General features: G+C 46.9%; 1 protein-coding gene across 1 annotated transcript in view; it reads left to right on the forward strand.

The window, feature by feature from the left end:
- The first annotated feature begins 15,147 nt into the window (after window positions 1-15,147).
- LOC140395958 (pericentrin-like) overlaps window positions 15,148-26,508 on the forward strand; it is a 401,239-nt gene continuing 389,878 nt past the window's right edge. Inside the window, 1 exon segment of the mRNA XM_072483987.1 lies at window positions 15,148-15,425. Within this exon segment, the coding sequence (XP_072340088.1) occupies window positions 15,378-15,425 (48 nt within the window). The 5' untranslated portion in view covers window positions 15,148-15,377.

A 26,508-nucleotide genomic window follows, 5' to 3' on the forward strand; every position in this document is an offset into this window, starting at 1 on the left:
GATACACCCACTGTACTGTTCCAGGGAGTTCCAGGATTTTGACCCAGCGACAATGAAGGAACGGTGATATATTTCCAAGTCAGGATGGTGAGTGACTTGCAGGGGAACCTCCGGGTGGTGGAGTTCCCAGGTAGCTGCTTTTCTTGTCCTTCTAGATGGTAGCTGTTATGGGTTTGGAAGGTGCTGTCAAAGGAGCCTCGATGGGTTCCTGTAATGCATCTTGTAGATCGTGTACACAGCTGCCCACTGTTCATTGGTGGTGGAGGGAGTGAATGTTTATGGAAGGGGGTGCCAATCAAGTGGGCTGCTTTGTCCTGGATAGTGTTGAGCTTCTGGAGTGTTGTTTGAACTGCACTTATCCAGGCAAGTGGGGAGTATTCTGTCACATTCCTGACTTGTGCCTTGTAGGTGGTGAACAGGCTTTTGGGAGTCGGGAGGTGAGTTGCTTGCTGCAAGATTCCTAGCCTCTGACCTGCTCTTGTAGCCACAGTATTTATGTGGCTAGTGCAGTTCAGTTTCTGGTCAATGATAATCCCCGGGATGCTGATAGTGGGGGATTCAGCGATGGTAATGACTGTCAGGGACAAGGGTTTGATTCTCTTTTAATGGAGATGGTCATTGCCCGGCACTAGTGTGGCACGAATGTTACTTGCTCCTGGTCAGGCCAAGCCTGGATATTATCCAGGTCTTGCGGCATTTGCATGTGGACTGCTTCAGTGTCTGAAGAGTCGCGAATGGTGGTGAACATCCTCACATCTGACCTTATGATGGAATGGAGGTCATTGATGAAGCATCTGAAGATGGTTGGGCCTAGGACACTATTCTGAGGAACTCCTGCTGTGATGTCCTGGAACGGAGGTCACTGATGTTCAACAACCGCAACCTTTGGGCTGGGTATGGCCCAACCAATGGAGAGTTTGCCCCCCAATGTTATTGACTCCAGTTTTGCTAAGGTTTCTTGATGCCATACTCGATCAAATGCTGCCTTGATGTCAAGGGCAGTCACTCTCGAATCACCTTCAGCTCTTTTGTCCATTTTTGAACCAAAGTTAAGTGAATCTGTCAGAACCCAAACTGAACGTCAGTGAGCAGGTTCATAGAATTCCTACAGTGCAGAAGGAGGCCATTCAGCCCATCGAGTCTGCACCAACCCTCGGAAAGAGCACCCGACCTAAGTCCACTCCCCCAACCTATCCCCTAATATATTTTGGACACTAAGGTGCACCTTTTTAGCATGGCCAATTGACCTAACATGCACATCTTTGGACTGTGAGAGGAAACCGGAGCATCCGGAGGAAACCCACAGACACGGGGACAACGTACAAACTCCACAGTCACCCAAGTTCGAAATTGAACCCAGGTCCCTGGCACTGTGAGGCAGCAGTGCTTACCACTGTATCACCCATTTAAGTAAGTGCTGTTTGATAGCACATTTGATGGCCTCTTCCATAACTACTTGATGATTCAGAGTAGACTGATAGGGTGGTAACTGGCCGGGTTGGTTTGTCCAGCTTTTGTGTATAGGACGTACCTGGGCAATTTTTCACATTGCCAGTGTTGTAGTTGTATTGGATCAGCTTGGCTAGGGGTGCAGTGAGTTCTGGAGCACAAGTACAGAGGTTCATCCCAAAGAAAAGAAAGGTTATCAGAGGGGGGATTAGGCAGCCATGGCTGACAAAGGAAGTTAGGGAATGCATCAAAGCAAAAGAGAAAGCCTATAATGTGGCAAAGAGTAGTGGGAAGTCAGAAGATTGGGAAGGCTACAAAAACAAACAGAGGATAACAAAGAGAGAAATAAGGAAAGAGAGGATCAAATATGAAGGTAGGCTAGCCAGTAACATTAGGAATGATAGTAAAAGTTTCTTTAAATACATTAAAAACAAACGGGAGGCAAAAGTAGACATTGGGCCGCTCCAAAATGACACTGGTAATCTAGTGATGGGAGACAAGGAAATAGCTGAGGAACTAAATAAGTACTTTGCGTCAGTCTTCACAGTACAAGACATGAGTGATATCCCAACAATTCCGGAGAGTCAGGGGGCAGAGTTGAATATGGTAGCCATCACAAAGGAAAAAGTGCTAGAGAAACTAAGAGGCCTAAAAATTGATAAATCTCCAGGCCCAGATGGGCTACATCCTAGAGTTCTAAAGGAGATAGCTGAAGAAATAGTGGAGGCGTTAGTTATGATCTTTCAAAAGTCACTGGAGTCAGGGAAAGTCCCAGAGGATTGGAAAATTGCTGTTGTAACCCCCCCTGTTCAAGAAGGGAACAAGGAAAAAGATGAAAAATTATAGGCCAATTAGCCTAACCTCGGTTGTTGGCAAGATTCTAGAATTCATTGTAAAGGATGAGATTTCTAAATTCTTGGAAGTGCAGGGTCGGATTAGGACAAGTCAGCATGGATTTAGTAAGGGGAGGTCGTGCCTGACAAACCTGTTAGAGTTCTTTGAAGAGATAACAAATAGGTTAGACCAAGGAGAGCCAATGGATGTTATCTATCCTGACTTCCAAAAGGCCTTTGATAAGGTGCCTCACGGGAGACTGCTAAGCAAAATAAGGGCCCATGGTATTCGAGGCAAGGTACTCACATGGATTGACGATTGGCAGTCAGGCAGAAGGCAGAGAGTTGGGATAAAAGGTTCTTTTTCGGAATGGCAACCGGTGGCGAGTGGTGTCCCGCAGAGTTCAGTGTTGGGGCCACAGCTATTCTCTTTATATATTAACGATCTAGATGACGGGACTGGGGGCATTCTGGCTAAGTTTACCGATGATACAAAGATAGGTGGAGGGGCAGGTAGTATGGAGGATGTGGGGAGGCTGCAGAAAGATTTAGACAGTTTAGGAGAATGGTCCAAGAAATGGCTGATGAAATTCAACGTGGGCAAGTGTGAGGTCTTGCACTTTGGAAAAAAGAATAGAGGCATGGACTATTTTCTAAACGGTGACAAAATTTATAATGCTGAAGTGCAAAGGGACTTGGGAGTCCTAGTCCAGGATTCTCTAAAGGTAAACTTGCAGGTTGAGTCCGTAATTAAGAAAGCAAATGCAATGTTGTAATTTATCTCAAGAGGCTTGGAATATAAAAGCAGGGATGCACTTCTGAAGCTTCATTAAGCATTAGTTAGGCCCCATTTAGAATACTGTGAGCAATTTTGGGCCCCACACCTCAGGAAGGACATACTGGCACTGGAGCGGGTCCAGCGGAGATTCACACGGATGATCCCAGGAATGGTAGGCCTAACATACGATGAACGTCTGAGGATCCTGGGATTATATTCATTGGAGTTAGGAGGTTGAGGGGAGATCTAATAGAAACTTACAAGATAATGAATGGCTTAGATAGGGTGGACGTAGGGAAGTTGTTTCCATTAGCAGGGGAGACTAGGACCCGGGGGCACAGCCTTAGAATAAAAGGGAGTCACTTTAGAACAGAGATGAGGAGAAATTTCTTCAGCCAGAGAGTGGTGGGTCTGTGGAATTCATTGCCACAGAGGGCGGTGGAGGCCGGGACGTTGAGTGTCTTTAAGACAGAAGTTGATAAATTCTTGATTTCTTGAGGAATTAAGGGCTCTGGAGAGGGAGCGGGTAAATGGAGTTGAAATCAGCCATGATTGAATGGTGGAGTGGACTCGATGGGCCGAATGGCCTTACTTCCGCTCCTATGTCTTATGGTCTTAAGTCTTCAGTACTATTGCTGGAATGTTGTCGGAGCCCATAGCCTTTGCAGTATCCAGTGCCTTCAGCTATTTCTTTTTTTTAAATAAAATATTGTATTGAAAATTTTTGGTCAACCAACACAGTACATTGTGCATCCTTTACACAATATTATAACAACACAAATAACAATGGCCTATTTTATAAACAGAAAATGAATAAATAATAAATAACAAAAATGAAATCTAACCCTAATTGGCAACTGCCTTATCACAAGTAACACTCTCCAAAAATATAATTTAACAGTCCAATATATAATTATCTGTAGCAACGACCTATACATATTATACAGTATATATTAACAACCCTGAGAGTCCTTCTGGTTCCTCCTCCACCCCCCCCCCCCCGATCCTGGGCTGCTGCTGCTGCCTTCTTTTTTCCATTCCATCTATCTTTCTGCGAGGTATTCGACGAACGGTTGCCACCGCCTGGTGAACCCTTGAGCTGACCCCCTTAGGACGAACTTAATCCGCTCTAGCTTTATAAACCCTGCCATGTCATTTATCCAGGTCTCCACCCCCGGGGGCTTGGCTTCTTTCCACATTAGCAATATCCTGCGCCGGGCTACTAGGGACGCAAAGGCCAAAACATCGGCCTCTCTCGCCTCCTGCACTCCCGGCTCTTGTGCAACCCCAAATATAGCCAACCCCCAGCTTGGTTCGACCCGGACCCCCACTACTTTTGAAAGCACCTTTGTCACCCCCATCCAAAACCCCTGTAGTGCCGGGCATGACCAAAACATATGGGTATGATTCGCTGGGCTTCTCGAGCACCTCGCACACCTATCCTCCACCCCAAAAAATTTACTGAGCCGTGCTCCAGTCATATGCGGCTTGTGTAATACCTTAAACTGAATCAGGCTTAGCCTGGCACACGAGGACGACGAGTTTACCCTGCTTAGGGCATCTGCCCACAGCCCCTCCTCGATCTCCTCCCCCAGCTCTTCTTCCCATTTCCCTTTTAGTTAATCTCCCTCCTCCTCTCCCATCCACTTACTCACCATTGAAATATTAGCGGCCCAATAATACTCACTTAGGCTCGGTAGTGCCAGCCCCCCCCTATCCCTGCTACGCTGTAAGAATTCCTTCCTCACTCTCGGGGTCTTCCCGGCCCACACAAAACCCATGATGCTCTTTTCGATCCTTTTAAAAAAAGCCTTCGTGATCACCACCGGGAGGCACTGAAACACAAAGAGGAATCTCGGGAGGACCACCATCTTAACCGCCTGCACCCTCCCTGCCAGTGACAGGGATACCATATCCCATCTCTTGAAATCCTCCTCCATTTGTTCCACCAACCGCGTTAAATTTAACCTATGCAATGTGCCCCAATTCTTGGCTATCTGGATCCCCAGGTAACAAAAGTCCCTTGTTACCTTCCTCAACGGTAGGTCCTCTATTTCTCTACTCTGCTCCCCTGGATGCACCACAAACAACTCACTTTTCCCCATGTTCAATTTATACCCTGAAAAATCCCCAAACTCCCCAAGTATCCGCATTATTTCTGGCATCCCCTCTGCCGGGTCTGCCACATATAGTAACAAATCGTCCGCATACAAAGATACCCGGTGTTCTTCTCCTCCTCCAAGTACTCCCCTCCACTTCTTGGAACCCCTTAACGCTATCGCCAGGGGCTCAATCGCCAGTGCAAACAATAATGGGGACAGAGGGCATCCCTGCCTTGTCCCTCTATGGAGCCGAAAATATGCAGATCCCCGTCCATTCGTGATCACGCTCGCCATCGGGGCCCTATACAACAGCTGCACCCATCTAACATACCCCTCTCCAAAACCAAATCTCCTCGACACCTCCCACAAATAATCCCACTCCACTCTATCAAATGCTTTCTCGGCATCCATCGCCACTACTATCTCCGTTTCCCCCTCTGGTGGGGGCATCATCATTACCCCTAACAGCCTCCGTATATTCGTGTTCAGCTGTCTCCCCTTCACAAACCCAGTTTGGTCCTCGTGGACCACCCCCAGGACACATTCCTCTATTCTCATTGCCATTACCTTGGCCAGGATCTTGGCATCTACATTTAGGAGGGAAATAGGTCTATAGGACCCGCATTGTAGCGGGTCCTTTTCCTTCTTTAAGAGAAGCGATATCGTTGCTTCAGACATAGTCGGGGGCAGTTGTCCCCTTTCCTTTGCCTCATTAAAGGTCATCGTCAATACCGGGGCGAGCAAGTCCACATATTTTCTATAGAATTCGACTGGGAATCCATCCGGTCCCAGGGCCTTTCCCACCTGCATGCTCCTAATTCCTTTCACCGCTTCTTCTACCTCGATCTGTGCTCCCAGTCCCACCCTTTCCTGCTCTTCCACCTTGGGAAATTCCAGCCGATCCAAAAAGCCCATCATTCTCTCCCTCCCATCCGGGGGTTGAGCTTCATATAATTTTTTATAAAATGTCTTGAACACTCCATTCACTCTCTCCGCTCCCCGCTCCATCTCTCCTTCCTCATCCCTCACTCCCCCTATTTCCCTCGCTGCTCCCCTTTTCCTCAATTGGTGTGCCAGCAACCTGCTCGCCTTCTCCCCATATTCGTACTGTACACCCTGTGCCTTCCTCCATTGTGCCTCTGCAGTGCCCGTAGTCAGCAAGTCAAATTCTACATGTAGCCTTTGCCTTTCCCTGTACAGTCCCTCCTCCGGTGCTTCCGCATATTGTCTGTCCACCCTCAAAAGTTCTTGCAGCAACCGCTCCCGTTCCTTACTCTCCTGCTTCCCTTTATGTACCCTTATTGATATCAGCTCCCCTCTACCCACCGCCTTCAGCGCCTCCCAGACCACTCCCACCTGGACCTCCCCATTATCATTGAGTTCCAAGTACTTTTCAATGCACCCCCTCACCCTTAGACACACCCCCTCATCTGCCATTAGTCCCATGTCCATTCTCCAGGGTGGGCGCCCTCATGTTTCCTCCCCTATCTCCAAGTCTACCCAGTGTGGAGCGTGATCCGAAATGGCTATAGCCGTATACTCCGTTCCCCTCACCTTTGGGATCAACGCCCTTCCCAGCACAAAAAAGTCTATTCGCGAGTAGACTTTCTGGACATAGGAGAAAAACGAGAACTCCTTACTCCTAGGTCTGCTAAATCTCCACGGGTCTACACCTCCCATCTGCTCCATAAAATCTTTAAGCACCTTGGCTGCTGCCGGCCTCCTTCTAGTCCTGGACTTCGACCTATCCAGCCCTGGTTCCAACACCGTATTAAAATCTCCCCCCATTATCAGCTTTCCCATGTCTAGGTCCGGAATGCGTCCTAGCATCCGCCTCATAAAATTGGCATCATCCCAGTTCGGGGCATATACGTTTACCAAAACCACCGTCTCCCCCTGTAGTTTGCCACTCACCATCACGTATCTGCCCCCGTTATCCGCCACTATAGTCTTTGCCTCGAACGTTACCCGCTTCCCCACTAATATAGCCACCCCCCTGTTTTTCGCATCTAGCCCCGAATGGAACACCTGCCCCACCCATCCTTTGCGTAGCCTAACCTGGTCTATCAGTTTCAGGTGCGTTTCCTGTAACATAACCACATCTGCCTTAAGTTTCTTAATCGGCCCGTTCAGCCCTCTCACGTTCCACGTGATCAGCCGGGTTGGGGGGCTTCCTACCCCCCCCTTGTCGATTAGCCATCCCCTTTTTCCAGCTCCTCACCCGGTTCCCACGCAGCTGTATCTCCCCCAGGCAGTGCCCCCCACCCATACCAGCTCCCCCCCTCTCCCCAGCAGCAGCAACCCAGTAATTCCCCCCTCCCACCCCCCCACGCTAGATCCCCCGCTAGCGTAATTACTCCCCCCATGTTGCTCCCAGAAGTCAGCAACTCTGGCCGACCTCGGCTTCCCCCCGTGACCTCGGCTCGCACCGTGCGACGCCCCCTCCTTCCTGCTTCTCTATTCCCGCCATGATTATCATAGCGCGGGAACCAAGCCCGCGCTTCTCCCTTGGCCCCGCCCCCAATGGCCAACGCCCCATCTCCTCCACCTCCCCTCCTCCCCCCATCACCACCTGTGGAAGAGAGAAAAGTTACCACATCGCAGGATTAGTACATAAAACTCCTCTTCGCCCCCCACATTCGCCCCACCACTTGTTCAAACGTTCTTTTTAATAACCCGCTCATTCCAGTTTTTCTTCCACAATAAAAGTCCACGCTTCATCCGCCGTCTCAAAGTAGTGGTGCCTCCCTCGATATGTGACCCACAGTCTTGCCGGTTGCAGCATTCCAAATTTTATCTTCTTTTTATGAAGCACCGCCTTGGCCCGATTAAAGCTCGCCCTCCTTCCCGCCACCTCCGCACTCCAGTCTTGATAAACGCGGATCACCGCGTTCTCCCATTTACTGCTCCGAGTTTTCTTTGCCCATCTAAGGACCATTTCTTTATCCTTAAAACGGAGGAATCTCACCACTATGGCTCTGGGAATTTCTCCTGCTCTCGGGCCTCGCGCCATCACTCGGTATGCTCCCTCCACCTCCAACGGACCCGCCGGGGCCTCCGCTCCCATTAACGAGTGCAGCATCGTGCTCACATATGCCCCGACGTCCGCTCCCTCCACACCTTCAGGAAGACCAAGAATCCTCAGGTTGTTCCTCCTTGCATTGTTCTCCAGCGCCTCCAGCCTTTCCACACATCGTTTCTGATGTGCCTCATGCATCTCCGTCTTCACCACCAGGCCCTGTATGTCGTCCTCATTCTCGGCTGCCTTTGCCTTCACGACCCGAAGCTCCCGCTCCTGGGTCTTTTATTCCTCCTTTAGCCCTTCGATCGCCTGTAATATCGGGGCCAACAGCTCCTTCTTCATTTCCTTTTTAAGTTCTTCCACACAGCATTTCAAGAACTCTTGTTGTTCAGGGCCCCATATTAAACTGCCACCTTCCGACGCTATCTTGGTTTTTGCTTGCCTTCCTTGCCGCTGTTCTAAAGGATCCACTGCAATCCGGCCACTTTCTCCTCCTTTTTTCATCCGTATCCAGGGGGGATTCCCTTCTGGTTTACCGCACAGTGTTTTTAGCCGTCAAAATTGCCGTTGGGGCTCCTATCAAGAGCCCAAAAGTCCGTTTCACCTGGAGCTGCCGGAACGTGCGACTCAGCTGGTCATCGCCACACCTGGAAGTCGCCTTCAGCTATTTCTTGATATCACGTGGGGATGAATTGGCTGAAGACTGGCATTTGTGAGGCTGGGGACCTCTGGAAACCGAGATGGATCATCCATTCGGCACTTCTGGTTGAAGATTATTGTGAATGCTTCAGCCTTGTCTTTTGCACAGCTGTGCTGGGCTCCTCCATCATTGAGGATGGGGATATTAGTGGAGTCTCCTCCTCCAGTGAGTTGTTTAATTGTGTGCCACCATTCACAACTGGATGTTGCAGGACTGCAGAGCTTAGGTCTGCTTCTTTGGTTGTAAAATTGCTTAGCTCTATCACTTACTGCTTATGTTGTTTGGCATGCAAGTAGTCCTGTGTTGTAGCTTGTATTGGATTATTGTCACGTGTACTGAGGTACAGTGAAAAGTATTGTTCTGCACGCAGTTCAGACAGATCATTCCGTTCATGAAAAGAAAATACACAATACGGCAAACATAAAATACACAATGTAAATACATAGACACAGGCACCAGGTGAAGCATACAGTAGTACTACTCAGTAGAGATGTGTGAAGTGATCAGGTCAGCCCAAAAGAGGGTTGTTTAGGAGTCCGGTAACAGCGGGGAAGAAGCTGTTTTTGAATCTGTTTGTGCATGTTCTCAGACTTTTATATCTCCTGCCCGATGGAAGAGTGATGCAGCCAGATAGAATGCTTTCTATGGTGCATCTGTAAAAATTGGGAAGAGTCAATGTGCACATGCCAAATTTCCTTAGTTTCCTGAGGAAGTATAGGCACTGTTGTGCTTTCTTGGTCGTAATGTCGACATTGGTGGTCCAGGACAGATTTTTGGTGATGTGCACACCTAGGATTTTGAAGCTGTCAACCATCTCCACCTCGGTCTCGTTGATGCACAGGGGTGTGTACAATACTTTGCTTCCTGAAGTCAATGACCAGCTCTTTAGTTTTACTGACATTGAGGGAGAAATTGTTGTCATTACACCGCTCCACTAGGTTCTCCATCTACCTCCTGTATTTTAACTCATCGTTGTTCGAGATCCGACCCACTAAGATCGTGTCATCAGCAAACTTGTAGATGGGGTTGGAGCCAAATTTTGCCAAGCAGTCATGTGTGTACAGGGAGTAGGGGCTACGTACACAGCCTTGCGGGGCCCTGGTGTTGAGGACTATTGTGGAGGATGTGTCATTGTTTATTCGTATTGATTGTGGTCGATGGGTGAGGAAGGCGAGGATCCAGTTGCAGAGTGAGGAGATAAGTCCTAGGTTTTTAAGCTTTGATATGAGCTTGGCTGGGGTTATGGTGTTGAAGACGGAGCTGTAGTCAATAAATAGGAGTCTGATGTAGGAGACCTTGTTGTTGAGATACTTCAGGGATGAGTATAGGGCCAAGGAGATGGCGCTGCTGTGGACCGGTTGTGGTGCTATGCGAATTGCAGTGGATCTAGGCATTCTGGGATGGAGTTGATGTGCCTCATGACCAACTTCTCGAAGCACTTCATTACAATCGATGTCAAGGCCACCGGACGATAGTCATTGATGCACGGTGCCTGGTTCTCCTTTGGCACCAGTATGATGCTGGTCTTCTTGAAGCAGATGGGGACCTCGGAACGGAGTAGGGAGGTTGAAGATGTCCACAAAAATTTCTGTCAGCTGGTCCACGCAGGATCTGAGTGCACGACCAGGGACTCCGGCTGGGCCTGTCACAATCCGAGGGTTCACTTTCAAGAAGGCTGATCTGACTTCGGAAGCTATGACAGTGGGTGTGTCCGAGGCTAGAGGCAGTGGACAGCGGTTTGATGGTTTCATGCTCGAACCGAACGTAGAACACATTGAGTTCATTGGGGACGGGTGCGCTGTTGCCGGAGATTTTACTCAGCTTCGCTTTGCAGCCCGTTACCTTGTTAAGGCTTGCCACAACCGACGAGAGCCCGTGATGCCAGTCTGTGACTCTAGCTTGGTCGGATTGTCTCTTGGCACCCTGATAACGTTGCAGAGATCATACCTGGATTTCTTGTATAAATCAGGTTCGTCTGACTTGAACGCCTCAGCCCTGGCCTTCAGTAGGGAGTCAATCTCCCGATTAAGCCATGGTTTCCGGTTAAGGAATGTACGTACTACTTTTAAAAAAATAAATTTAGAGTACCCAATTCAATTTTTCCAATTCATGGGCAATTTAGCGTGGCCAATCCACCTACCTTACACATCTTTGTGTTATTGGGGGTGAAACCCACACAAACACAGGGAGATTGTGCAAACTCCACACGGACAGTGACCTAGAGCCGGGATCGAACCTGGGACCTCAGCGCCGTGAGGCAGCAGTGTGTACGTACTACTTTCTTTGTCACGCAGTCGTCTACACATTTGCTGATAAAGTCTGTGACGGTAGTGCCATACTCGTTTAAGTTGGTTGGTGAGTTCTTAAATATGGACCAGTCCGCTGATTCCAAGCAGTCACGTCGGAGCTTTTCTGTTGCCTCGGCTGCTTCTGCCGGTTGACGCCTCATTTCTTGGAATGCCTGATGTTGCTCCTGGCATGCTGGCCTGCACATTTCACTGAACCAACGTTGATCGTAAGGCTTGGTGGTAATGAATCTGTCCCATTTAGCATGATGGTAATGCCACACAACACGATAGAGGGTATCCTCAATGTGAAGAAGGGACCTCCTCTCCCCAAGGACTGTGTGGTGGTCCCCAACTGTGCGGTGGTTCCTCCTACGGATAATGCCACGGACAGATGCATCTGTGGCAGGCAGGTTGGTGAGGATGAGGTCTAGTATGTTTTTCCTCTTGTTTGTTCCTTCACAACCTGTCACAGACCCAGTCAGCTCTGGCAGTAGTGGTGTTACTGGGCGGCAGTGGTTAGCACTGCTGCCTCCGAGCTCAGAGGACCCGGGTTCGATCCCAGCCTCGGGTCACTGTCTGTGTGGAGTTTGCACATTCTCCCCATATCTGCGTGGGTCCCACTCCCACAACCCAAAGATGTGCAGGATAGGTGGATTGGCCATGGTAAATTGCCCCTTAATTGGAAACAGTTTTAAAAAGTAGTGGTGCTACCGATCCACTCTTGGCATTGATGACCCCACTCAGAGTACATTCCGTGTCCCTGGGGCTTCCTTCAAGTTGTGTTCAACCTGGAAGAGTACCAATTCACCAGCTGATGGTGGATGTTACATTGTAATCAGCAGGAGGTTTCCTTGCCCATGTTTGATCTGAAGCCATGAGTAGATGTTGAGGACTCCCAGGGCAATTCCCTCCTGACTGTATGCCACTGTGCCGCCACTTCTGCAGGGCTGAACATAGCTGGGACATTATCTGTAAGGTATGATACCGTGAGTATGACTATGTCAAGCTGTTGATCGACTAGTCTGTGATTCAGTTCTCCCAATTTTGGCACAAGTCCCCAAATGGTAGTAAGGAGGACTTTGCAGCATTGACAGAGCTGGGTTTGCCATTGTCGCCCCAGTGCCTAGTTCAGCATCGTCTTTGTCTCTTAGGCACCCTTTCCAAGGTCTTGACCTTATTTCCTAAAGTGGAATGCATAGAATTCTTCCGATAAGCCCAGAGGCAGACATACAATAAAATGCACCATGCTGAGGCAAAGAGCCCCAACCAAGGGGTTAGTGTCTGTGGGCACCAATCTGAGCCTGATAGGCTCAACAGCAGGCAATGCAGAGCGACATCATACTTTAATTGGTCAAGTCCCCTTAGAGCGGAAGACACTGATTTAAAGTCGTTGAGGGAGGCAGCAGTCAAGGTGAAGATGTCAAAAAGAAAGCAGGTTTTGCAATCGTGAGTCAAGGCTGAGGAGGGCAGACCCAGGCCAGGGCTGCCTGGCCCAGCGCAGGATTCGCTCCCAGTCCTGTTACTGGTGCATTTTTACAATTATCACCCTTGGCTGATCCCGGTTTTGGGCTTTGGTCGGAATGACTGGTGCGCTGTCGATTTCTGGTGGAAGCGGTCCCTTCCCACCAGGTTACCCAGCATTCGGGCCAGTTAGTCTGTGGGGTTCCTACCTTCGATCCCCTCTGTTGGGCCCACGATTCGTAGGTTCCGCTTTGACCGGTTCTCCTGATCCTCAACCTTTCCTTTCAGATTGCCTTGTCTGATGATCAGCCTTGCCACCTCCTTTTCCAGGGTGACGATCCGGTTGCTCTGGTCAGTTGCAGCCTTTTCCAGATCTTGAATTGTTGCTTCCTGGGCCTCCAGTCGCTTTTCGGATTTGTCCAGGGCCACCTGCATGTTCGCCAGAACACCCTTCACTGCAGCTCCTATTTCTAATTTTGTCTCATCCCGGTGTTCCCTCAACTCTCTTGAGGAACGTCCTCCATCCAATCCCTGGTGAGGGGGTCTTCTTATGCGGCGGTTCGGTTCCTCTTGCTCTGGCGAAGTCCGAGTTTCGCGCCTCGTGCGCTGGTCGGCTCGGTCAATTGCTGTTTGTCCAGGCTCTTCCCACTCCTGGTCTCCACTCGTCCTCTGTACTGGCCGTTATTTGGCATCTTTCCTTCTTTCTTCGTTTTGTTAGTGGTGTGGGAATGATTTGCTTCGTTTGCAGGTGTTTCGGGCAAAATGTGCCTATTTTTCAGGTTCGCGGGAGGAGAGCCACTTCATGTGCGACTTCTCAACACATCCCCGCCACCGGCTGTCCAGGCCAGGGCTGAGGGCTGGGCAAGTGATGCCAAAGCCAGGCAGTTTGAGCCAGCATCAAGGCAAGGTCATCAAGGGGAGCAAGCGCGACTAGATCCCCAGGCCAGGGATGAGGAGGGCTGGGCAGGCAAAACTGTAGCCAGTCAGCCGACAGCAAGGTGAGGTGCTGGTCGTTGAGGTGAGCAGTGGGTGACTTGAACCCCAAGCCCGGGCTGCCGAGGACTGGGCTGGCATGCCACAGCCAGGCAACTTGAGCCAGCAATGGGGTAAGGTAATCGAGGGGAGCTGGGGTGACTCAACCCCCAGGACAGAGCTGCGGATGGCTGATCGGGCCATAGCCAGGCAGTGAGGCAGTCATCAAGGTGAGATGCAAGGTGGGTAAAACTGGGATGGGGAAAATCTGAGATGGGGATAAAAGTGGGTAACAGGATTAAACTGAGAGGGTGCAAAGCTGGGAATGAGGGCGGCAAAACTGGGAGTATAGTTGAGGAAATGGACAAAGCTGGGATAGGGAACAAAGCTAGGATGGGGGTAAAATTGGGTGGAGATAGAATTGTGGTGAAGGCAAAGTTGGAGGGGGGAGGGGGGGGGGCAAAATTGGAGAGGGACAAAGCTAAAGGGTGTGTTTTGTACAAAGCATTAAATCAGTGATCAATTCGTGTATTTTTATGACTTGCGCCTTTGGGTTCTGTGGGGCGATCGTCAGGGTCGTGATGCCATTGGGGATTGAAGCTGAGCACAAGACCACCACTGGTTGAGCCTCAGCAAATATCTTTTTATGCTCCATAATCAAAAAAGATCCAGAACTGTCAAAGAGTCATCCAGATTTAAAACATTCGCCCCCTTCTCTCTCCACGGACGCTGTCAGACCTGCTGTGATTGTGCAGCATTTTCTGTTTTTGTTTCCAATCTCAGCATCCGCAGTAATTCGCTTTAATCCACAACTGTTTGTGTTTTCTTTTACCGTCTTTTCAGCTTCTGCCACCTTCAAAGATTCTGGTAAATAACTCGTAGGATTCGCTATTTACCCCCCCCCCACCCCACTTTTTGCCAAAATACATAACAAAAGAAAACTTTTCAAAGTAGCAGCCCCTAAAAATAATAATCTCTCAACCCCGCGGCGTTAGCAACCGTGTCGGTTATTTTGTGGACAAAGGACCCGGCCGTGCGCGGTACAGAACCCGCTCAGCTGAGTTCCCGCCGCCGACCTCAGTTTCTGGCGGTCCCTGTGGAAAGGCTGGGCGGGGGGCGGGGGGCGGGGGGGCAGGGAGGTGGCGGACTTCAACCAGTATTCCTGCTGGCCAGACAGCATCGCCTTCCTGGCACCTGATTGGCTCACTTGAATTTCCCGCATGCCCGCATGTCGTTTCCTGATTGGCTGAAGCGTCAGGCCAATTGGCTTCTGTGTGTGGTTCAGAATTTGAAATCTGATTGGGCGAGAACTGCGCGCCGCACGATTGGTTGGAGCGAATAACGGTTGGGCTTGCTCGGCGGAGGGGCGGGGACCGGGGGGGAGAGGAGTCACGTGAGTGGCGGAAAGGCGGGGCCAGGCGCACCTACGGGTGTCGGATTGGTGGAGGCTCAGCGAGAGGGCGGGGCCTGGCGTGCGAGCGGGAAGATTGATTGGTGGGGTGGGCGGGGCCAGGTCAACGGCGTTGTCAGTCATGGCGGCCATGTTGAAAGCGGAGAGCAAGAAGCCGTTGCAGAGGGAATGAGGGGGTATTGAGGTGGTAGTTGGGGAAGGGGTGTTTGCAAAGTGCGTGGCACAGGTGCAAATGGTGTTCGAGATACCCTGCCTGGCAAGAAGTAACTCAACCAATTTGTGTGCTAGAGAGAGGGAGAGAAAAAGAGGAAGTGGCTCACACACTTAGAAGAGGGGACCTCCACTCAAAATATCCTATATCATGGAGGATGAAGAAAGACGGAGGAAGCTGCAGGTTGGAAGAGCAAAGGTAACGAGTTTGGGATAACTAGTCATCCAACAGGAAGTCAAGTAAAAGAAAAATATTGAGGAGATTTAAAACTGTTTTTCTCTACTTAGAGGCTCCCAGACCTGCTGAGTTTCCCCCTGTACTTTCTGTTTCTATTGCAGTAAATCACGTGCAACGGTGGAAAGCCAAATAGGAACATCCAGTAGTGAGAGTAGAGGAAGCAGCAGGCACTGTACAACAAGTGCCTGATTTCATATTTGATTGTGGTCGTAATAATTGTGCAGGAACCAGAGTTCCTCTGACTGTAAATGCACTAGATCCTCCGGTATCTGGACAACTTGACATGGTTGTACTCTGAAATATCACGGTAACACAGTGGTTCACCCTGTTACTTCACAGCGACAGAGTCCCAGGTTCTCTTCCCGGTTTGGGTCACTGTCTGTGCGGAGTCTGCACGTCCTCCCTGTGTCTGCGTGGGTTTCCTCTGGGTGCTCCGGTTTCCTCACACAAGTCCTGAAAGATGAGCTGTTAGGTAATTTGGGCATTCTGAATTCTCCCTCGGTGGACGCGTACAGGTGCCATAATGTGGCGACTAGGGGCTTTTCACAGTAACTTCATTGCAGTGTAAATGTAAGCCTACTTGGGGCAGCACGGTGGTGCAGTGGTGAGCACTGCAGCCTCACGGCGCCGAGGTCCCAGGTTTGATACTGGCTCTGGGTCACTGTCCGTGTGGAGTTTGAACATTCTCCCTGTGTTTGCGTGGGTTTTGCCCCCACAACCAAAAAATATGCAGGCGTTGGCCAGGCTAAATTGCCCCTTAATTGGAAAAAATGAATTGGGTACTCTAAATTTATTTTAAAAAATGTAAGCCTACTTGTGACAAAGATTAATAAATATCGATATGTGCAACAGTATGTGAATCAAAGCAATCTGGGCTCTGGTCCAAAGATGTGTATTTTGGGTGGATTGGCAATGATCAATGCATGGGGAAGTGGGCCTGGGTGGAGGGTTCTTTTGGAGGGTTGATGCAGATTTGATGGGCTGAATGGCCTCCCTCTACACTGTACATCTATTATGGAATTTACAGTGCAGAAGGAGATCATTCAGCCCATCGTGTCTGCACCAGCCCTTGGAAACAGCACCCTACTTAAGGCCATGCCTCCACCCTATCTGCATAACCAGTAACACAACAGAACCTTTTGGACACTTAAGGGGCAATTTAGCATGGCCAATCCGCCTAACCCGTACATCTTTGGATTGTGGGAGGAAACAGGCACACCCAGAGGAAACCCATGCAGATAAGGGGAGAAAGTTCCAACTACACACGAGGCTGGAATTGAACCCAGGTCCCTGGAGCTGTGAGGCAGTAGTACTAACCACTGCCAGCATGCCACCCTATGGACCCCTGGGCAGTCTGCCTGTAATTACCGAACAAAGGCACCTAACAAAGGCCCTCATAGCTGACTGACAAAATCCTTGGTCATTCCTCGAAACATGGGACGCAATTTCCCGCTGCGTTGCCTCCCGACCGATCCAGTTGCTGAAAACATATTTTACACCAGGTTCTGAGCCAATCGCGAGCCACCCAACTTGCAACGCCTGGTGCAAAATAATCATATTTAAATGAGCCATTATGCTCATGTAAATATGTACAGCTTGTTTGAGACAGCATTCTCCCGGCGAGGCCTCCCTGGTTTCCACGAGCGGAGACCAAGTGTAATTTTGGACAATATTTATCGGGGAGTTTCCCGCCAACTTTATTGCTGAGACCCAGACCAGTATTCACCCACACTCAGTCATTTTTTTTGAGCTTGGGGAACTTCTCACTGGTAAATCCCATACTTAGAATTTTTTTCTGCAGTGGGGAACTAAATGCCAGCAAGACTGGCTCTTCAGACATCGAGGCGCAATTTTGAAAAGATGCTGCAATCTCAAAGTGAGCTTGAGGGTCTCCCAAATCTCCCCCCGACAATGCAATCCCCACCGGCATGGGCAACATCCCCAACCTCGAGAGGCAACCTCCGCCCATCACTAAAGGTTAGCGTGAGTCTCCCTCACCACGCAGGCATAATAATAATCTCTTATTGTCGCAAGTAGGCTTCAGTGAAGTCACTGCGAAAAGTCCCTAGTCACCACATTTCGGTGCCTGTTCGGAGAGGTCGGTAAGGGAATTGAACCCGTGGTGCTGGCCTTGTTCTGCATTACAAGCCAGCTATTTAGCCCACTAAACCCGCTCCACACCCATTCATCCTTGTGGGCATCCCCCCACCCCCAAGTGACCCGCTATGGGGGTCATAGAATTTACAGTGCAGAAGGAGGCCATTCGGCCCATCGAGTCTGCATCATCTCTTGGAAAGAGCACCCTATTTAAGCCCACGATTCCACCCTATCCCCGCAACCCAGTAACCCCATCTAACCTTTTTGGACACTCAGGGCAATTTATCGTGGTCAATCCACCTAACCTGCACATCTTTGGACTGTGGAACGGTGGGAGGAAACTGGAGCACCTGGAGGAAACCCACGCAGACACCACACAGACAATGACCCAAGCTGGGAGTTGAACGTGGGACCCCGGAGCTCTGAAGTAACTGCTAACTACTGTGCTACCTTGCTACCCTTCATGGGTCGCTGAGGGACCCCCTCACCCTTCCCCACCTATCATGACCCCCCGCCATCATCTTCCCCATCCATCATGACCCCCCTCACTTCACCCCTCAACCTTCATAGCTGCCTGTGATGGGCATGACCCCCCTCAGGCACCGCCTGTTGGCTGTGCAAATCTGGCACCAGGTTGGCACTGTCCTGGCAGGTTAGCATTGCCCTGCCCCGACCACCTGGGGGAAGGGGGACTCCAATGATCTGGTCTTGTGGATTTGGGTGGCACAGTGGTTAGCACTGATGCCCCACAGTGCCAGGAACCCGGGTTTGATTCTGTGGAAGAGAGGCATTTAGTCACAGAAACTCTGCTCCTGGACCTACAAATTTCTGTTTTAGCAAGGTTGAGAAACACGTCCATGAGGTGATGCTTGTGTCTTGTCCATCCCTTCCTTGTGTGCTCGCTGTTAGTCTCACCTGGGTGGAATAACTGGGTTGGAGAGAACAGACGTTGGAGCTGCATCTCAATATGGCGCAATCCTGCTGATGAAGCTATTACAGATTGAGCATCCCTTCTGCGATACCCAAAAAATTCTAAAATCTACACTTTTCTTCGAGTGCCGACCTGATGTCACGAATGGGAAATTCCACAAGGCTCCTGGGAGATGCGCAGTTCCCATCGCGCGTCGCACAAGCACAGCATATTCTGAAATCTGGAAAAGGTCGAAATCTGATACACACTGTGCCCCAAGCATTTCGGATAAGGGATACTCAACAACCTCTAGCACCATCTAAGATCACGCAAGCCCATTGGATGTCCTCTTTGAACCAAAGCCAAAAGCAGCAAACTGCATGAGATTAGGTAACAGGCTGAATTAGCTCACGGTTTTGCCAGCCTTGAATGTTTTTTAATGAATTATTACTTATTAGAAGCAGAGTGCTATAATCAGAACCAATCTGACAGTATGATTACTTGGGTTCACAACACAGTTGCCTCATTTGATCTTGTTTTTTATGTTCTACCTATTATTATAACTGAACTGGCTCAGCTGTGTTAAATTGAATCCTAGCTCCCCAGGGAACGGCGTAGGAAATACACCTGTGTATGATATTGGGCTGGGGTGATAGCAAGGAGAATGCAATGAAGGGAAAACATTCTAATTCTGCTGCACCATTGAACTATGACTAAAATGAGATCAGATACACAAAAGTTTAGCTTTTGAGAAGGCTGCTTCACAGGTTTACATTTTTGACTGTTTTTAAACTGAATACCCAGATTATGTTTGAAATCTTCAAATTAACGCAGACTTGTTTGAATGCCTTTCACCCACGTAGCATCTTCCATCCATCTTTTCTGAAGCTGATCACCTTCTTGCTGGGTTGCATTTCCAGAGGTGCTGGTCGCTTTTTAAACTGAGCACAAATGGCCATGCACATGTGAATCTTGAATGTGAGCATTGTCATTTCTCAAGATCAGGCTTCAGAACTGATCTTAACCTTGTACACTCAACATCCACATGGGCATTCAGTGTATTGTGTGGGTAGAATCTGACAATTGAATTCCTCCCTAACCTGGAGCCAGATCTGCTTGTTATGTACAGTTGAGAAATCAAGCCTGGTTCCTTCCTGGTCTTTGCAGCTTCACATCAAATAAATTAAGTCATCGGGGGATCTCTTATATTTCTGATGCTGCATGGGATTAGGCAACAGCATTTTAAAAGTGAACATTTTATAGGTTGAAGCAATTAGTATGACACTGAATTGGCAGTGAATACTTTGAAGCTAAGATTAGTTTTTTTAATAAGCACGGAGCGTGTGTGATACAGAAGGCATATTGATATTACAGATATGCAGCTATCCTGAAAATTGCAATTTAATACAGCGGCTGAGTACAGGAGTTATGCCATTCAGCCCCTTCATCCTGATCTGCCCCTCCGCTCTTTTTTATCTCTCCTTTGAAACGTCTCTTGATATCCCTAACTAACATAATTCTATCAACCTCTATCTTAAATTTCAATTGTCCCACTATCCACAGTCTATTTGGGCAAGGGATAGAGTCCTGTATTTCCATTACCGTTGTGTGAAAAGTGCTTTGTGATTTCACTCTTGAATGGCTGGGCATTAATTGTAACACATGTGCTCCATTGGTCTAGATTCTCCCACTGTGAAAATAGCTTCTTTGTATAAACACTATTGAATCATTTTAAGCACTGATGCAAATTTCTTATAACATTTTTGGCATCAAAAAGCTTTACATTTCAGTTACTTGTGCTAGTTATACCATTATTTGTTGGTGATGTTGTTTCTGGGCACTCCCAGCCCATCAGCTGCTTTGACTATCCTGAAAGTAATCTCTTGTTTCAAGTTGGATGAACCGGGACAGATGGTTGCAGCACTACATTTTTCTGACTTCTGAGATCAGATGATTTTTTGGGTTATTCTTGTCTATGAGCATCTGTCCTATTGGATGAACAGTGAATTTGTATAAACTGGAGGGTAAGAAATCCTTCCAGAATTGGATGTTTTTTTTTTTTACTTCTGTGCCAGTTTTTGCTTTTTTAATAGTGGCCAAGATTGATTGTTTCATTAAGCACATTATTAAAAACAGGAAAAAAAAATCATTTGATTTTTGAATTAAGCTACGGCAGTTTCATGAGTGCTGTAGAATTCAGATCAATTGACCTGTTATGTTTGTGCTGGCTTTTAGAAAGAGTATCCAATTAGTCCCACTAGCCTTTTCTCTTTCCTTATCAATGAATGTCTCCTTTTTCAGGTATGTAAACAATCTCCTTTTGTAAGTCACTATTGCACCTGCTTCACTGCTGTCTTCAGCTATTGCATTCAAGGTCATTATAACTGGCTGCATTAAAAAAAAAAACTCTCCTCATATCCTTGTTGGATATTTTTGGCAATGGTCTTAATCTTAATCTGTGTTCAATAGCCATTGAAAACAGCTCCTTCACCTCTACTCTTCAAAATAATTAGAAATTGTGCTCACCTTTTATTGAATCTGTCCTCAACCTTCGGCTCTGCCCTGAGAGCAACCACAGCTTCTCTACAACAAAAAACAGAAAATCCTGGACATTCTCAGCAGGTCTGACAACATCTGTGGAGAGAGAAGGGATTCAAGTCTGGATGACTCTTTGTCAAAGCTCTCTACCCATGACCTAACTGAACTTCCTCAACCTTGGTACCATTCTGATAAATCACCTCTGCGTCCTCGAGAGAGGCTTGATGCCATTAATGTGTGGTGCTCAAAATTGTTTGCCATACCCTTGTGATCTAACAATTGATTTAATAAAGATTTATCTCATTTGTACTTCATGCCTCTATTTATAAAACCAAGGAGTCGTTAATTAACAGCTTTATCAATTTGTCCTGTCATTTTAAAGGCATATGTAAATCCCTCTTTGTTTAATTTATGCTGCCACTTCTCAGCCACAAATGGGGTTTGACCTGCTCGCCACTGGGAAGGCAGGGCACCAACTCACCAGACACGGGAGACCTTGTACTGAGACAAAGCCAGGCGCTTACTGGCTCACCAGCTGAGAAAGCAGACAGCCACGAGGGAAATAATGGAGATTAAGGACAACAACGGCAGACTAGAAACCAAGCCGAAAACGTTTTTAAAAAAAAAATAAAAAAATTTAGAGTACCCAATTTATTTTTCCAATTAAGGGGCAATTTAGCACGGCCAATCCACCTACCCTGCACACCTTTCGGTTGTGGGGGTGAAACCCATGCAGACATAGTGTAGCCACCTGAGTTGGCCACTTCCCGACTTAAAATGGAGAACCGCAAAGGCTGAAGGGAAATTCAGCCAACACAGGCAAAGACTAGCAAATACAGAAATCATGTGTATTAAGACCTGTAAGGTACCAGACAGCACTGAAACCAGCAGCCATCTGCATAGTGATATAGCAGCCATCTACATATTAATGAGCGATCCCCGGGAACAATCGAAACATTTTAAGGTAAACAAAGCCAAGCCAGACTCCTCGGCGCCAGCAGGAGCCAACAAAAAAGAGGTTAACGGACACTTAAAGACCACCCAATGATCAGGGAACTGCTCCAGCATTGGAGAAATCGAACCAAGTGATTGGAACGAAGTCCAATCACTTGAAACCAGGTACGGGGTCTGCCCCGAAGGGCGGGAAGCCCCTGGGGACTATAAAGCAAAGCCCCCAAGTTCAAATCATCCTTCTTGACAGGGTCATTCAGCAACGCGAAGCAACCCCTGAGAGTGAACTGTCCAGCGGCCTCCAAGCAAGTAAGTCTCAAGTCAACGCTCGCTACGAGATAGGCGCTCCTAGCTACCAGTCCATACCAGCTTTGAATCCCGCAGACTCAGGACCTGAATGAAAGGCCATTTGTTCCCCTGACCTGGTAGGCCAGTCCGAAGCTAAGTATAGGCCTGTTAGTTATAGAAATAGCCTAGAAAATAGAGTTTATGCATGAGTAGCGATTTACTGTGTATAATAAATGTGTTTTGATTTGAATCTTACTATTTGGTGTGTTGAGTTATTGATCATTACTTGAACCTCGTGGCGGTATCATAAAGATACCTGGCGACTCGAGAGCAAAGGTTATAAAACCGAGGCAATTGAACCAACCAAAAGTTAGCAGCATCGTATCACTTCGTAACTCAACCTCTGTAGTCCAGGTATCATTTTAGTAAACCTTTGTTGCACTCCCTCCAAGGCCAAAATATCCATCCTAAGGTTTGGTGCCCAGAGCTGCTCACTACTCCAAAGTACCAGGGTTTTGTATAGCTGCAGCACAACGTCTGCAACTTTATACTCCAATCCTCTAGCTATAAAGGCTAGCATTCCATTAGCCTTTTAAATTATTTTCTGCACTTGTTTGTGGCATTTTAAATATCTATAATGGGTACGTACTCCATTTGGCAGGATGCCGCTAATGGTGTTCACAGGGTTCTGTACCGTGATTGCATTTGCACTATATTTATTTTTAAATGACTTGGAGGAAGGGATGGGGAGCTGCATTCAGCATCTAAATTTGCAAATTATCCAAAGTTATGTGGCACAGTAAATGGTTTAAATGGGAGCTGGAAATTGCACAGGGACATTTAGAGATTAAGTGGGCAAAGTTATGGCAGCTGAAGTTCAATGTCAGAAAGTGTGAGGTTATCCATGTTGCATCTAAGAAAGATTGAGTATTTTCTAAATAGTGAAAAGCTTGGATTTGCGGAGGAGCAGAGAGATTTAGAGGTTGGGGTTCTCCGATTCACCAGATGATATTGACTAAAATGGTTAAAGTTGAGATCAGGTTGCATAAACTGGCATTGACTTGAATGCAGACGATTGAGGAATGATCTAGTTGAGGTGTTGCAAGGTGATTGAAAGATTTGCTAATGTGGATAGTGAAAGCAAAAACTTTTTTCAGTCTGGGGATGAGAAAACATCTGAAGGGTGTTCTTCACACAGTGTAGTGGAAATATAGAAATCGCTTTCGCCCGAAAGGATGTTGAGATTGTGTCAATTGAAAATGTCAAAAATTCTTCGCTTTTTTTTAAAAGCAGGGGTCACGTTCTAAGGTAGATAAGTGAAGTTAAGACACAGATCAACCAGCATGGCAGAACATGCTCAAAGTGCTGAATAACCTACTCCAGTTCCTCTGTCTAGTCTGTGTTCTCAGGTGGATATAAAATATCCTATGCATTATTAGTAGAGCAGGAGAATTCATCCTGGTGGATATTTATCCTTAAATAAACACTACAAATACAGATTAGTTTGTCATTTAATAAATCACATTTATGGGATCTTGCTGTGTCAAAATTGGGATTACTGAGTTTTCTACATTTCAAAAGTAGCAATTTGGAACATCTTGAGTTTGAAATGACACTATATTTTAGCAGTCTACAGTATTACTTTCTAACAGCCAAGTCTTGCTCTCAAATGAAGCCTTGTAAACAAAATTGGATCAATAACAGTTGAAGCTGTTGAGGCCTTTTTTTCCGATCCAAATTATTTAGCTTCAGTCTGATTTTTGTATGCATGTCTGATTCTCCCAATTTTCTCATTTTTGTTTTGGGGCCCTGTTCAAATGACCAAATCTTTCTCCTGGGAATTGTAAAGGGATGATGTCTTTCTCCCTGGAATGGAAAACTAGACACTTCAAAACACATTTTTCATATTACAAACTACAGAAAGGATCCCTGGAAATTAGTGTTTCTTGAGAGAGAAAATGGAAATCTTCAGTTCTGGTTACCGAGGATACTTTGTGGCACTTTGGAAATGGTCGATGGAGAATTTCAGTGCTGTAAGTATTGAGAACATCTGGAACAGCTTTACAAACTGTTACTTCAAACAGATGGGATCGTCAGTGGCAGCCACAAGTGTGTGCTAAAATTAGTCCTCTCTAGATTGACAACTGGACAGGAAGCTACTTCAGTGTTGATGCTAGATTTATTTGTATATTGATAGCAGTGTGCCACACATTTTTAAACTGAGATGCATGAATGCAGGATAAAGTTTATCTGGGCCAATCTTAATCAATGACTTAAATTATTAGTCACACTGATATTAGTTACACAGTTCAGAGAATTGTGATGATGAAGGAAAGAAGTGCTTTTATATAACTCCTTGCACAAGATCAGCATGTCCCAAAGCGCTTTACAGCCAATGACATACCTTTGTTGTGTAATCATTCTTGTAAATGTAGGAAACGTGGTGGCTAATTTTTATACAGCAAGCTTCCACAAATAGCAATGGCTAGATAGTCTGTTTTTGCTGATTGAGGCATAAATATTGGCATTGGACATCATGGGTAACTCTCCTGCTTTCTTTGAAATATTTATGGTTTTTTTTTGCCGATGGGAGGGAATTTAGCCTCTGTCACATCCGAATGCTAACAACTCCAGCAGTGCAGCAGTCTCTTGGTACTGCATTGGAGTGTCAGCTTATATATTTGTGTTTGAATCCCTAGAGTGAGACTTGATTCCACAGTCTCAACGATGAAAGTGCTACCAGCTGAATGTGGGTATGAATGATATAGTAGGACATAGAAAGAGGCTCTGCTAAGGACGTATGAGCAGCTCGGGGCTAAATTAAAAAGCACAACCACAAAGGTGGTTGTGGATTACCACCTAAACAACAAGCAAATTGGCATAGGGTAAATAAGATCAGAGAGTTGAATGCATGGCACAAAGATTGTTGTGAGAGTAATGAGTTTCAATCCATGTGGCAGTGGCACCAGTACTGGGGAAAGAAGGAACTGTACCATTTACAAGGCCTGCACTACACCTGAACCAGTATTCTAATGAATTGTATAACTAGGGCTGTAAAGAGAGCTTTCAACTAAATAGTGTGGGGCAGGTTCACATGAGGGGAGATTTGGAAAGTTAAGGAGGAAGCACAAGTCAGTAATGCAAGGTAATGATAACCAGAGTGGGAAGGGACAGAGCATACAAATGTGAGTGCATCAGCAAGAGTAGACAAAATTGTTTAAAAAGATAGAATTAAAGGCCTACAGCTGAATGCTCACAACATTTATCAGCAAGGTGGATGAGCTAGAAATAAATGATTTGATAGCCATTACAGATGTGGTTTCAAGGCTAAATATTCGGTTTTTTTTGACATTTTGGAAGGACAGGAGGAAAAGAAAAGGAGTCGAGGTTGCCTTGTCAATAAAGGATGAGATCAGTTCAATAGTAAGAGGTGATCTTAGTTTGAAGATCAAAATGTAGAATCTGTTTTGATGGCGATTATATAAAAAACAAAGCAAAGTCGCTGTTCTTTATAGAGCCCCTAACAGTAGATATACAGTAGGAGGTTTGGGGGCTTGCAAGAAAGGTACTGCAATAATCATGGGTGATTTTAATCATCTTATGGATTGGATAAATAAAATTGACAAAGATAACTTCGGGGATGAGTTTGTAAGAGTGTATTTGAGACGGTTTCTGAGAACAAAACATTGTAGCTTACCAGGGGCCAGGCTTTTTTAGACCTGGTCACCTGGAATGAGACAACAATTAATTAATTACATCATAATCAAGGATCTTGTAGGCAAGAACGATCATAACACAATTAATAGCATTTCATATTTGGTTCGAGGGTGAGAAATATGGGGCTGAAACTAGTGACAAACTTAAATAAAGGCAATTATTGAAGACTGTTGGTAAAAGTGGAAAGGGTAGATATATTGAAAGATAAGACGGGAGAGAAGCAGTGGTCGACATTTAAAGAGATATTTTATAATTCTCAAAAAAGATATATTTCATTATAAAGAAATACTCTATCAGAAGCATGCATTACTTGTGGCGCTAACTAAGGACATTAAGGGTGGTATCAAATTGAAAGATAAGGCATATAATGTTGCAAAGATTTGGTAGGCCAGAAGATCAGTAAAGGACGACTAAGAAAATAATAAAGTGAGAAATTGGAGTATGAGAGAAAACTAGCAAAAAATATTAAGAGATTATAAAAGTTGCTACAAGTAAATGAGTTGCTAAAGTGAGATTTGGTTCCTTGGAGTGTGAGACTGGGGA

The sequence above is a fragment of the Scyliorhinus torazame genome, chromosome 2 (assembly GCF_047496885.1).
Source record: "Scyliorhinus torazame isolate Kashiwa2021f chromosome 2, sScyTor2.1, whole genome shotgun sequence".
In the NCBI taxonomy this organism is placed as follows: domain Eukaryota; kingdom Metazoa; phylum Chordata; class Chondrichthyes; order Carcharhiniformes; family Scyliorhinidae; genus Scyliorhinus; species Scyliorhinus torazame.